Source organism: Trichosurus vulpecula, chromosome 4 (genome assembly GCF_011100635.1).
Source record: "Trichosurus vulpecula isolate mTriVul1 chromosome 4, mTriVul1.pri, whole genome shotgun sequence".
In the NCBI taxonomy this organism is placed as follows: domain Eukaryota; kingdom Metazoa; phylum Chordata; class Mammalia; order Diprotodontia; family Phalangeridae; genus Trichosurus; species Trichosurus vulpecula.
Genome location: NC_050576.1, coordinates 62,939,235 through 62,953,820, shown reverse-complemented (window position 1 = coordinate 62,953,820; position 14,586 = coordinate 62,939,235). Strand labels below are relative to the sequence as shown.

General features: G+C 39.7%; 1 protein-coding gene across 2 annotated transcripts in view; it reads left to right on the top strand.

The window, feature by feature from the left end:
* The window catches only part of F5 (coagulation factor V), a 92,185-nt gene that overhangs the window by 56,419 nt on the left and 21,180 nt on the right, over positions 1 to 14,586 (top strand). For both annotated transcript variants that reach the window (XM_036756043.1, XM_036756044.1), the window contains 6 exons: positions 1,566 to 1,740; positions 4,208 to 4,444; positions 5,396 to 5,606; positions 8,912 to 9,091; positions 12,247 to 12,363; positions 13,906 to 13,977. In XM_036756043.1, the coding sequence (XP_036611938.1) occupies positions 1,566 to 1,740; positions 4,208 to 4,444; positions 5,396 to 5,606; positions 8,912 to 9,091; positions 12,247 to 12,363; positions 13,906 to 13,977 (992 nt within the window). The remainder of the gene's footprint in view (positions 1 to 1,565; positions 1,741 to 4,207; positions 4,445 to 5,395; positions 5,607 to 8,911; positions 9,092 to 12,246; positions 12,364 to 13,905; positions 13,978 to 14,586) is intronic.

The following is a 14,586-nucleotide window of genomic DNA, read 5'->3' as shown; positions in this document are numbered from 1 at the left end:
AGCAAAAACAGTCCCTGTCCTCAGTGAGCTCACTTTCTAAGGGGGACAGGGGACACAATATGTAAATAAACAAGTACACATAAGATACATACAGTGTAGGTAGAATGTAATTTCAGAGAGCAAGGTGTTAGCATCTCAAAGGAAACATGAGATGCACACATTTGGAGACATCCCCACTCCAAATGTTCATATGGACTATTTGCTCCTGACCTGTGGTAAAGCCTTCTTAGCTCATGTTGGTCTGATCAGCCACAGATGGACACACTGTACCTTGACCCCAACATGGTGATGTCATTTTGATCCTCTTTGAGAGTGAAGGACAGCAACTAATCAAATCACCATCTGAGGGGGACTGTGAAAGACATCCTCCATAAAGTGGCATTTGAGCTGCGTCTTTAAAGAAACAGAGGTGGGGAATGGGGGTGGAGTTTGGGGAAGGGTAAAAAGAGAGAGTATTCCAGGCACAAAGGAAAGCCCAGCAAAGATACAAAGATGGAAGACGAAGAGTCATGTGTGACAAACAGCACATGAAGAAAACAGTCTAGTATTGCTGGATTGCACAATGTATAGAAGGGCATAAAGAATAAAACCAAAACAAAAAACCCAGAAGATGGGAAGGGCTGTGAAGTCCTTTATATGCCAAACACAGGAGTTTATATTTAATCCTGGAGGTAATAGGGAACCACTGGAGTTTATTGATTAGGGATCGTCAGTCTTGCACTTAAGGAAAATCACTTCAGCAGCTGTATGAAAGATGGATTGTCATGAAGAGAAACCAGAGAGGCTGGGAGACCAATTAGAAGGCTATTAAGGTAGACCAGGTGACAAGTAAGTAAAGAAACCAGGGATACAGGTGAGAACTGTGTTGAAGAAAGAAATTACAAAATAAGTCCTCCCAAAAGGGTTTACCCAACATGCCCTTCCCCTAGGTCTCCTTTCTCTCTACCACCAAGCTCTTGTTTGTTAGGAAATGTTGACTTAAATCAAGTCGAAACTGGCCTTTCCACAATTTCCATTCAATTTAGTTCTGCCCTTTTGGGGAAGGTTGAGATGGTGCTTGAACATTTCAAGGACAAAAATAAAGAGGGAGATAAGTGGCTTCTTTTAGAGTGAGAACTTTTATTCTGCTCAGGGACCTAAAATAAGAACACCAGTGAAACCTACCTCAATGTCTGAACAATGGCAATGAGCTTCTGTGTATTTGCCTACTTTTCTCATGAAGAGTGCCAACCTGCTAAAAATAGGTTTTCCCTAAATACTGGGCACACTTCTAAAATGAGCTCTCTTTGAAAAGAAAAAAAAAGTTACAAAGATAGACATACACTGAAAGATAATATCATCTACAAGCTGTGCTTAGGTTTTATACAAGCTATATTTGTTTCTTTTTAAATGACACCTTATGCTGATACAAATATGATATGATTCTATGTATTATCCTGGGTTATCTGGGAAAATGCAGGGTTTTTACAGGGGCTTTTTTGGGGGGAGGAACTTCTGTGAATGCAGTTTTTCTACCATTTTCTAATCTTTTCTTCCTTATTATCTTTTCTTTCCCAACTTATCAGCATGAAGAAGGCTGATGATGATGGTGATACCATAGGGAACACAGTGTATAAGAAAGTGATTTTTCGGAGCTACCGGGACAGTACCTTTTCAGTGCCTGATCCTCGGGGAGAGAATGAAGAGCACCTTGGTATCCTTGGTCCTGTTATCAGGGCTGAGGTGGATGATGTGATCCAAGTAAGCCAAGTTTTAAGCATTGCTAAGAGAGGCAGGGGCAGGTAGGTGGAACAGTAGATAGACTCCTGGGCCTGGAGTCACGAAGACCTGAGTGCAAATTCAGCCTCAGACACTTACTAGCTGTGTGACCCTGGACCAAGTCACTTCACCCTGTTGGCCTCAGTTTCCTCGTGTGTAAAATGAGCTGGAGAAGGAAGTGGCAAATCACTCTAGTATCTTTGCCAAGAAAACCCCAAATAGGGTCACAAAGAATCAGACACAGCTGAAACACCTGAACCACAACCACAAGAGAGGCAGAAAGGTGGGGAGGAAAGAAGGCTGGAAGTACAGTCAGAAGACGATGAGTTTGAGTAGCAGCTCTGCCCCTAACCATCTATGTGAACTCTGGAAGGTTGCTTAACTTCCCTGAGGCTCAGTTTTCTCACCTGTGCAATGGGTATAGTTACACTTTTCCTTCTATTAGACCAGATTAATGTGAGGAAAACACAATACAAATGCGAGTCATTAGTATCCAAGTTTGAGGGATTTCTGAAAGTGTATGATAGTTGCAAGGTCAGCAATGTGAAAGGATGTTGCCCGTGGTTTATCCAAGTCCACATGGCCTGGGGGATGAACATTTGGCTTGGAATTAGAAGGTTTAGCTATGAGTCCTGCCTCTATAGAATTAAGCATTCTGTGTTGTGAACCAGCCACTTAATCTTTGCTGAGCTTCAGCTTCCTCATCTGTAAAATGAGCCAGGAAATAATAATGATAATAATGATAATAATAATAAGGATAGGAAGTAGACCTGTGATTTCATTAAAACAGAGCACTCCCAGGGGTGTGGAGGGAAACTCCCTCCACCAGTGCAGGTAGCCACTTTCTTTGCAACTTTCAGTTTTAGAGTTGCCTGAAGCACAGAGAGGTTAAACAGCTTACCGACAATCACACAGCTAGTGTGTTTCAGAGGCAAAGACTTGAACCCAGGTCTTCCTGGCTTTGAGGCCACCTCTCCATACACCATACCGAGCCATCTCTTAAATATAATGTTGTATAATACAATGTACATAATTAATTCAAAATCCTCCCCATTCTTCATCCCCTGCCTCAAATATCACTCCTCTTGGAAGCTTCTCCTTAATCCCCTCCACCTGAGCTGAGCCCTCCCTCATTAAGTCATGAAATCTCTACTTTGGAAGGAACCTCAAAGGTCATCTAGTCCAACCTGTAACTTAAGTGAACCCACAGTTAACTCTAATTAATTCATCACTTAAATATCACCCCTGAGAAGGGGGCTACTGATCCTCATAGCCCTTCTTTTATATATTTGTTATATTTGTGTAGATGAATTCTTCCTCTTACTGGATTATAAACTCCTTGAGGATGGGGAACCACGAGTCGTTCTTCTTATCAGTCTCCTCAGTGGCTAGATAGTGCATCATTATACACACATAGTAAGCACACCATAAACCAATAGACATTTGTTAATAACTTACTATGGACAGGGCAGTGCTAGGAAATAATATACATAATAGATGTAACTTCTTTGATACTTCAACGTTTCCCAAGTGCTTTACATAAATTATCTTGTTCTGTCCTCTGTACCATCAAGTACAGTAAGTACTATGGAGTTATTACTATCCCCACTTTAAAGATGACGAGACTGAGGCTCAAAGATGCTGAACAATGTGCCCAAGGTCACACTCCAAGTTCAAGGTCTTTCCACTCTTCATTATTGCCTCATCGTTTGTGGAACTGAACTGAAGTAATAAAACGAATTGAATTTATGTGCTGGGTTTATGTAAATAGGGTGTGCCTATAACAAAAGTGATGAGCAGCTAGGTGGTATAATCGATAGAGTGCTGAACCTGAAATCAGAAAGACATGAGTTCAAATCCAGCCTCAGAAGCTATATGAGCCTGAGCAAGTTACTTAACCCCTTTTGCCTCAGTTTCCCCATCTGCAGAATGAGCTGGAGAAGAAAATGGTAAACCGCTCCAGTATCTTTGCCAAGAAAACCCCAGATTGGGTCATGGAGAATTGGACATGACTGAAATAACTGAACATCAAATAACTAAAGTTAAGGATTTGGGTCTGGTGTTTTAAAGTATCTGTTCAATGCTCTTTAGATATCCACTAAACTTCCCCACGTTCTGAGCCCTGCCACCCACCTATAAGCAAACCAGAAGTACTCTCCTCTCCCACCCCCAGTCTGCTTATCCCTGATTTAATAATACTACTTCTCACCACACACCCCCAAAAAGATAGGAAAAAATTACTTTTTCCAAGAAAAAAGATTGGGGGTCCATACTTATAATGTCGATAGTATAGGGAACTCCAAGTAAAGAAACTGTCTCTAACCATGTAAATTAGCTGGTCTAAACTGATGATCTAAGCCTTTTTGTATCAGCTCTCAATAGAAAGAGGGACATTCTCTTACAGTCATGTTTATTTACCTGGTTTCTTTTCTTTTTTTTATACTTCTAGGTTCGTTTTAAAAATCTAGCCTCCAGGCCATATTCTCTTCATGCCCATGGGCTTTCCTATGAAAAGTCATCAGAGGGAAAGACCTATGAAGATGATTCCCCAGAATGGTATCAGGATGACAATGCCATTCAGCCCAATGGCAGTTATACTTATGTGTGGCATGCGACAGAACGATCCGGCCCAGAAAATCCTGGGTCTGCCTGCCGAGCTTGGGCCTACTATTCAGCTGTAAATCCGGTAAGGGACTTCTCCAGCTTAGGTGACTAAAAGTTACTGCCTTGATAATCCCATTTATTCACTTCACCCTTGGGAATGGGAAAGACCATTATTCTGATAGAGTTCACAAGACTTGCTTTTCTCTATGAAGGAGGAGTGGGTACCATGTTCCTTCACACTCTAGGTGAGGATTGTGGCCTAGAGTCTATAATCAATGTGCCTAAGTGCAAAAGCCATGAGTCCTCAATGGGAACAGCCCCAATATCAAATATTCTCTCCCATCTTCCCTTTAAACAAACAATCCTTTCTCAGATCATATGATTGCTAGATAGCCCAGGGAGAGGGTTGGACTTAAAGTCAAGAAGGCCCAGGTTTGAATCCTGCCTCAGACATTAGGTATGTGACCCTGGACAAGTCACTTAACAGCCTTGGTTTTCTCATCCACAAAATAGAAGTAATATTAGCACCTATTTCATAGAGTTGAAATAAGGAACAAGTGAAATAACGCATTTAAAATGCTTGGTCAGCCTTAAAGTGAGATAAAATGCTAGCAATTATTTTTGCATGTGTTCTGATTTGGGGTTAAGAAAATAGTCTCCCTATGGTGAGCACCATATTGTTCTCCAAATGGCCGAGGGAATCATGGGAGCTAGAGAGGGTGAGGAGTTCTTCATTCACTTGTCTCTACTCCAGCATCACTGCCTGAGAAAGATACTTCATTTGAAGTCACCTCAAGTTGCAGTTATACTTTCCAACTCTTTCTTTAAAAGAAGGCCTTCATATTGAAGAAACTTTTTAATATAGAGAGGTAGGAAATAGTAGGAATGAACTGATAGGGCCCCAGTCTAGGGCTGCTATTCAGGGCCTTTCTGATTCTCTTTGTCAGTGAACCTCAGAAGAGTAGAGAAAGAAAACACAATTCTCCTGTCTTGATGAAGGGGAAAAATGAAATATGCTCTAATTGTCTTTCAGGAAAAAGATATCCATTCAGGCCTAATAGGCCCCCTTCTGATCTGCCGAAAAGGAACACTTCATAAAGAAAGCAACAGGCCCATAGACATGCGAGAGTTTGTCCTACTTTTTATGATCTTTGATGAAAAGAAGAGCTGGTATTTTGATAAAAAGCCCAAAAGGATGTGGACAGGCTTATCCTCAGAAGTGAAAAACACTCACAGGTTTCATGGTACTTTCTCTAATTTAGTCTAATCTTTGGATAAAAGCAGCTTGGGTCCCTCAATTCAATCCAACATCAATGTTTGTTCCTGGGTTTTACAAGAACGACTTGAAAGGACTTAGACATGTGACTTCTATTAAAGTCCCCAGGAGCCCAGATCACCAACTCACAAAAAATCTGAGGAGCTGGGGGTGGTGCATAGTAATCGAGCTGTCCGTGATTAGAGATATTCAAGAAAGGGCCTTAAGAAAGACCCCCCCCACCCCACTCCCACCTTCATACACCTACTAAGGGTTCCTTTCCATGAACCCTACTAGGGGCATGAAGGAAAGAAGGGTTCATGGGTTAAAGGCTAAAGTAGTGAATTTTAAGCAAAAATGGCAGTATGCCCAAATTAAATCTGTCTGTAGCTAATATGAATCTAAAAGGAATTAGCAGGAGAGGCATCTGGAGCTTAGTGGAAAGCCAGTCAGTCTGAGAGTCAGGAAGGACTGAAAGTCCTGCTCCTGACACACACTGGCTTTGTGAACCTGGGCAAGTCATTTTATCTTGCAGTAGTCACAGCAGCTCGCTATGACTCAAAGTAATAGAGTGCATACTGATCTTTATTGGGAGAGGGAGATTGCATCATATGAACTAATAACTATAAAGTGCTTAGCACAGTGCCCGGCACACAGTAAGCACTATATAAATGTAAGTTAATAATAATTGTTAATGCTAACAATAATAATTATTATTACTACCAGGATTCTGACCTTGGGCAATTAATTCACTTAGCCTTTCTGGGCTTCTGTTTGCTGCTCTATAAAGTAAGGAAGTTGGAATAGATGGGCTCTGAGATCTTTTCCAGCTCAGATACATGAGCCTATGCTCTTATGCCAATGAAACCACAAGCCTGTCTCCCCAGTCCCCGCAACCTTAGGGAAAAAGTGTTTTGTTTGTTTTTAATGACTGAACATTATCCTTCATACTAAAAAGTTCATAAATATGTTTCCTGATCTCTAATGCTGCCGGTGTCCCTGTCCGTGCACAGCTGTTTATAAAGAACTTACTAATTATACAATTTTTCTAAGAGGAAGTTGATTCTGTAGCACTTCTGACTCTCATGATACTCATCAGGTATCCAAAGCACGTGGACCCCTACAGTAATGTGTTTGTGTTAAGAAAACGGATAGCCAAGTCATAGAGACTAGAAGGAACATTCAGTGAGGACTTCCTGAGAGGAACAGAATGTGTTTACAAAGACTATGGGGGGGGGAGAGGTGAGGGGAGGGGAGGGAGGAGAGAGACAGGGAGGGAGGGAGAGAAAAGGAGAGAGAGAGGGGGGCGGAGACAGACAGGCAGACAGACAGATTGAGATTTGGGAAAAATAACAGAATAACACATGCTAGCTCTTAAATGCATTTAGAAATTTGACCTTCATGCTGGCAAGATAATTGAACACACATGTGCATGTATACATGCCCATGAAGTTAGGAGGATGAAGCAATGAAGAAGACTAAAGGGATGGAAAGATTAAGGTCTAGGAGCACAGCTATTCATTGAATTTGCCCAATCACCAGGGGCCCCACAGTATGAGGGTCTTTTGTTGCTGGCAGCTAGACAGTGAATGACTAGGGAGGTAGCTGGGTGGGGAAAAGTGATTGTTTCCATCGGTTGGTGGAAATATCTTCCCTGGCCCTTCAATTCAATAAGTTCTTATTGACAGTCTAGGCCAGGTAGTATACTAGACGCTGGGAATATAGAGACAAAAATAAAAGAGCTCCTACCCTACAGGGGCTTCCATTCTCCTGGGCAGCAGGGATGACATGTTCACAGAAAAGTCAATAAAAATGTATGTGAAGTAAATACAAAATAATTGGAGGGGGGAGAGTACTCACAACTGGATGAAGAAAGGATGTACTTGGGAGATAAAACTTTAGGTGTGCCATGATAAGAGCTAGAGATTCCAAGAAGTTGAAGTAAGGAAGGAATGCTGTGCATTCCAGACATGGAAGATAACCTGTATAAAAGAAGGAAATGGAATGTCACATACAAGAAATAGTCTCTTGGACGATTTGGTTAGAACATAGAGTGCATGATGGGAAATAGCATAAAACTGGGTCATGGAATTCTAGAGCCAGACTATGAAGGGTCATGTTGCCGTACCTCCTGTTTTCTATACTTGTGAAATTTTAATTTTAATTTCAATTTTTAAAAATGGAAAGTGTAGGACTTTCTGTTTATTCCTATTAAATTTCTACTTCCTAGATTTGTCCCATAATCCATACTGTTGTTAAAAATATTTTGGGCCCTTATTCTGTCATTCAATATATAACCTATTCTTTCTAGTTTTTTATCATCTGCAAATTTAGCCTTCATCCAAGTTATTGATAAAAAATTTTTAATAGTTCCTTGGATCATATTCCCTAGAAAGCGCTCTTAAGATCAATATAGACCTATTAATCACTGACTTACGGGTTATAATCATTTAACCATTTCCAAATGCACCCAAACTATCAAGTTAAGATAACAAGGATTTATTAAGTACTTACTATGGGTCAGGCCCTGCACTGAACAGTGGATGTACAAATACAAAGAGAAAGAAAAGCAGTTCTGCCTTCAAGGAGCTTACAGTCTAATGAAAGAAGACAACACATAACTCAACAGACTATCTCAAATGTCAACTCTTCCACGGAACCTTCCCTGATCCCTCCTGTTGATAACCAGCTTGTATATATCACTTTAAGGATTGCAAAGCTTATCATTTGACCATTTGATTTAGTAATAATCTGTCTACTTAGAATTCACAAATATTATTCTGTAACTTAACAGAATATAACATTTTGTACCATAATTATCTCTATTTTGCAATACTCATCCAGACAGAGGGTGATGGACCCAAGACTACAGTTTAATGCATGTTTATTTTATGACATAGCTAAATATTAAATATTATTTTTATAATACATAAATTATATATACTATTAAAAATAATATACTTTTAACTTTTTGGATTTTGCTAATGTGGAAATTGGCTACCATATTTATAACAGGTTTTGTTTTTCCTCCTTTTTCAGTGGGTGGGAGAAGGGGGCAAGGGAGGGAGAGAGTTCTAGTCCAAAAATAAAATAAAGTTGATTTTTTTAAAAAAGAAAAAAATAACTATCTACTTATGTCATATCCTTTTATTGAAAATAAGGACCACAAGGGGCAGGGACTGTGTCTACAGATTTGTATCTATCCCAGCACCTAGCACAGTGCTTATACACAAAGTAGGCACTTGGATCATTTTGGACAGTTTTTTAATTGATTGTGACCCTCTATCCTTTCAGCCATCAATGGTCATATCTACAATTTGCCAGGACTAAGGATGTATGAAAAAGAGAATGTGAGATGGCACTTGCTGAACATGGGCGGTTCCCAGGACATCCATGTGGTTCACTTTCATGGCCAGACATTGCTGGAAAATAGAACCCAACTGCACCGTTTGGGGGCCTGCCCCCTGCTTCCTGGTAATGAAAATAACTGATGTTGATGTAAGGTTTTCTTTTAGGCGAAATATTTTACATTCATCATTTCATTTGATCATCACAACAACCTTGGAAGTAGGTAGCACAGGTGTTATTAGTTTCACTTTAAACACACACACACACACACACACACACACACACACACACACACACACACACACACACACACACACACACACACCCCAAAGCATTATGGAGGTTAAATGACTCACTTGTAGTCACACAGGTAGTAATGTGAGAGACAGGATTAGAGCCCAGGCCTCCTAAATACCAAGTAGCGCATACTTTCTACTACACCATGTTGTCTCTGGGCAATGGAAAGAAAATACTTGCAAAGCCATCAAAGATGTCTTTCTTGGCACCTGTCACTCTCCTCAACCACCTAAATGTCAGTGCCTGTGTGATTAGAACCCAGGTTCATAGCATCTTGAACCAGGAAGGAACTCTGAGGTCACTCTGAACCATTAAGTAGGACCTAACAGTAAAAGAAGGCAGCCAGAAAAAAAAGATAATATATCCAATCACTGACATTTATATCAAACTTGGAAGTTTGTAGAGTACCTTATATACTTCTCCTTAATCATGACTGACAACTCTGGGACATCTGATGGAACGGATATTATTTTGTCTATTTTGCAGATGAGGAAATTGAAATAAAACTAGTAGGGCGAGATGAATGGATTTGCACAGGGTCACACAGCCTGTAAGTAGACAAGGCAGGACTCAATCTAGGGACTTCTGACTCCAAGTTCAGAGTATTATCTGCTCTGTAATGTAGAGGATGTGAAGGTAGATGGATTTTATACATACACATATATATATATATATATATATATACACACATATATACATATATACACACATACATATATTTGGTTCTATATAGGAGGGTCTATAAAGACACAGTCTCTGCCTTATACAAGTTTACAATCTTAAATTGTTTTTATTTTTCCACCCTGTTAAAATACTGCTTGAGTGACAAATAGATTTTTTATGATGGTCAGAAGGTACACTGTGAGGGAGGCTATAGCAGTTAATGTCAGTGCTATGTGAGGGCAGTATAGTAGGGGAAGATTGGGACCATCTTGCTTTATTTTGGCTACCTTACGTTCCCTTTTTCAAAGACTACTGCTCTGGACAATTGCATATTGCACTATGCATGGCAGAGAAGGCCAAATGATCCTAGATTTTTACATGTATATATACACACATAGACACAAATATATACACATGCACAGACATATACATATGCATGTGTGTGTGCATGAGTATATATATATATGTATGTGTGTGTATATACATATATATACATATATATACTTTTTTCAGAGATCATTTGTATAACTGGGAAATAAAACCTGTTCTGCAAAGAGAGGTGAAAGACAATATGGTATTCAGAACATAGAAGCTAATTTCCCTATGTTTTTACCTTGAACTAGTGTAAGCTACTTTCCCTTTTCTATGTGAGCAATTTGGTTGCTAAAAGAGGAAGAAATAGAACTATTGGGTGAAGAGCTAAGCTGAGGAGCTTTGCAGTACTCTAACTTAAGAGAATTGTTCATGATTACAATAGCACAACGCTTTCTTAGCAGCCCTTTTAAGAGTGGTTATTACTTAAAAGATTTTGTTACTGCTTTATCAACTCAAGAGCAAAAAAGAGTAGATTTTTGCAGCAGGAGAGTAATGAGACTAGAAAGGGGGCAGCTAGCAGAGAAGATTCACGGAATAAATTGTTCCTGAAATGCAAAGATATCAAGAAGTATGATCCAAACTTGTGAGTTGCTCCCAAGTATATGAGTTTCCTCACTCACGTTCCTCCCTGCTAGGTTTCCATGATTGTGATCCCAGTATCCTCCACAGCATGACATAAGAGCTTGACCTAGGTTTATTGGTAGACTGTGATATTTTGATTATGCTGCATTTGCTTTATATTAAATAACTGTGGTGTTATAATCATGCTTTTCATTAGTCTTCATTGTTAAGTGAATGTTTTATGCTTAAGAGCTAATGGTGTCATAGTGACCTGATGGGGTCTTAGAATGACAGTCATGAGGAGTGTGTTTATTCCCCGCTCCTAACAGGGTTACCCCTAGGATCCTGATAGAATATTGAATCACAACTAAATGGTTGTGGTCTTTTTCTTGGAACCTCAGACATTACAAAGGTAGGTTAGAGTAACTGAACCATCCCAGAGAGGGAGAGTACATAGACTGGAGTGAGAAGGTCCCATGCTACAAATGCTATACCAGCAAATCTGCAAATCTTTTACTTTGACTTACAATGAGAGACTGCGGTTGGACCTCCAACCTAATCCTTTAGACAAGATATATTTCTCTTGGAAAAGAGATGGCTAAAGATAGTCTTGACTATTTTCATAAGTAGTTATAAAGAATAGGGCAACCAGTAGAAAGCCATCAAGAACAAAATATAAGAAACTGACCTTTGTGATAAGAGGAATTTAGAAAGGATTTCCTGATCATGAACTTTGAGAATTGACAGAATGGGTTAACAGGAAATTATGGAATATCCTTCCTTGAGATTTTAGAGAGTGGTGAAATCTTGCCAAGAGATGCAAAATTTAGGAAATTTTAAAGCCGTGGGGGGAAAATCTTCCTTTTTTCTTTTTTTGGTGGTGCTGGCAGGAAGCAGGGAGGGGGGCAAAAATGTAGTAGGAAGGCAGTGCTTATTTGGAACCTTTGTCGATCTAAAGTAATTTTGTTTAGGAACATAGACTGCATTATAGATTATGTTGTTTGCTCATAAAGTGATCATTTCTGCTATATTTAGAGAAGTGAATGTCAGAACAAAAAAAAACCACCTGAAAACATTTGGTGTATATTCCATTTTTATTTGATGGATGAGGGTATATCCAAAAGAAATTCTATGGGAAAACAGAGATTCCCCTCCCTAGTTTTCCCACTATTTTTCTAGGTCTTCGCCTCTCGGTTTCTGCCTGCAGACAAGGACATGAATGACTCTTAAGCTCCTCTGATGACTGTTGGCCAATATTATATTCAGTCAGTCAATACCCATTTATTAAGTATTTGTTATGTGTCATTTCTTGTGCTAAGAACTGGAGAGACAAAAAAGGTAAATATATCTTTGAAGTTTTAACTTTGTCCTCCTCTCCATTATAGGTTCATTTATGACTCTTGAAATGAAGGCATCAAGACCCGGCTTATGGCTTTTAGACACTGAGGTTGGAGAAAATCAGATAGCGGGAATGCAAACACCATTCCTTATAATAGATAAAGGTAATATGTGTGTATGTAGCACAATATATTCAGCATGAAAGTATCAATTACAGAACTCTTGAGAAAAAACAAATTCTGGGAATCCACAGTGTATTACTGTGAAGTGGTCTGCGTCCATGGACCAGAAGACTTTGAAATAGTCACTCAGTCTTTCCTGTAGGAGACTAACCATTATTTGATGGCTCAGTTGATTAGAACATAAGGCCACTGACACCAAGGTCTGGTCCATGCCTGGGTCATTTGGCTTTGCTCTGTTCCATAGGCATAGACCACACAACTGAGAGGTCACCTGTTTCACAAATTAGAAGCACTGGTCACACAGGAACCAGGAAAAAGAGCATAAACCTATGCCCACTATCCAAAACCATATGTCCTCTTAGTGACTGGTGACTAAATTATATCCATATGCTCATTCAACAACATGATAAACATAATCCAAAGCTACCCAAACACTTTCAGAAATTGCCAGGGTTTTGTCTGGTGAGGAAGCACCAGGAATTCCAACAGCAATTGTGGTGGTCCAGGCTATGAACTGACATTGATAGTTTCAACACTGGCCATCAGGACATCCAACCTGGGCAGTGGTTGGCGTTTCTTTCCATGCTCAGAGTTTCGGTAGCCTCAACACCCTCAGAGTAGCCACAAGAGAGTGAACCTGTTCAGGTGAGAATAGTTGTTCTAAGATCCAAGCAGATTGAAACTAAGTAAAAAAATTTCCCATACTGTTTTTTCAAGTGCCTTATGTCCTGCCTCTGATGCAGGACTATTCCTACTGACTAGACGAACTTCTCAAGAGTAAATGAGCTCACTTTACCTGTCATGCTCTAATGTATTTAAGATAATGCTACAGTCTGTCAGTCAACAAAGATTTATTAACTAAGTTCTTATTATGTGCTAGATACTGTTGCTAAGCACTAAGGATTCAGACAGATAAAAAATAGCTCTTGTCCTCAAGAAGCTTACTATCTAATGGGAGAAATATCAAGTAAATAACTAGGTACACATGAGATTTATATATATATAACATATATATGTACATTATATATATATATATATATATATATATATATATATATAGAGAGAGAGAGAGAGAGAGAGAGAGAGAGAGAGAGACAGAGACAGAGACAGAGACAGAGAGACAGAGAGAAGGTGGAAGGAGATTTTAAAAGAGAAAGCATAAGCAGCTAGGGGAATTGGGAAAGGCTTCCTTCAGATGGTGGGATTTAAGCTGAGTTTTGAAGGAAGCCAGGAAAACTAAGTAGAGGTGAGTGGGCAAAGCAGTCTAGGCATGGAAGACAACCAGGACAAAGGCCAAGAGTTGGGAGATGGAGGATCATGTGAGAGGATCCCCGAGTAGGCCAGTGTAGCTGGATTGGAGATAGTGTGGGAAAGAGTAAAGGCTGGAAAGATATGAAAGAATCAGGTTATAAAGAGCTTTAAATGACAGAAAACTTTATCTTTGGAAGCAGAGACAGGTAGAAGCATTTAGTCATTAAGGACTTCAGTAATCACAACCTGTACATTTTTTCCTCTTCTCCATAGAATGCAAGATGCCCATGGGCTTAAGTACTGGCATCATAGCTGATTCACAGTTAAGTGCGTCTGATTTTCTGGGTAAGTGGGAACACCAACCTCAGCAATATTTCTTTTTCTTTGGAAGCTGAATCCAGGTTGTGATCTTATCTGTGTAAAATTTACCCCAGGTCACAGAAGACTTTTTTGAGGGGGTGGGTGGATGGGGGGATAGAACTAGGGCTCTGAAGCTCTATTTATGTGAAGGAAAAGCTATATTTATTAAAATAATGATAAGGCTCACATTTACATAGTACTTTACAGTTTACAGAATTTTCCTTAACACAACCCTGAGAGATACCAATAATCACTGTATTCCAATAGCTTTTTATGAATGACCAAGTGCCTTCCTCACTACACAGCTTTCCCCACTTTACAAATAAGGAAATAGATAGTCAGAGGTTAAGTGATGGCTCCAAGGTCACTTAGCTAGTATCAGAGCTGAGAGTAGATTCAAATTCAAGTCTAAGGCTACTAACATTCTGCCACACTGCCTCTTAAAACAACCTCAGGTGATCTTAATTAATACAAATTATATGGAAGGAGCACTGCATCATGGGAAGTAACAAGCCTTGGAGTCAGAGGATGAGGGCTAAAATCCTGGGTCTGAAACCTTGACCAGCTCCAGACGATAGCTGTGTGATTTTGGAC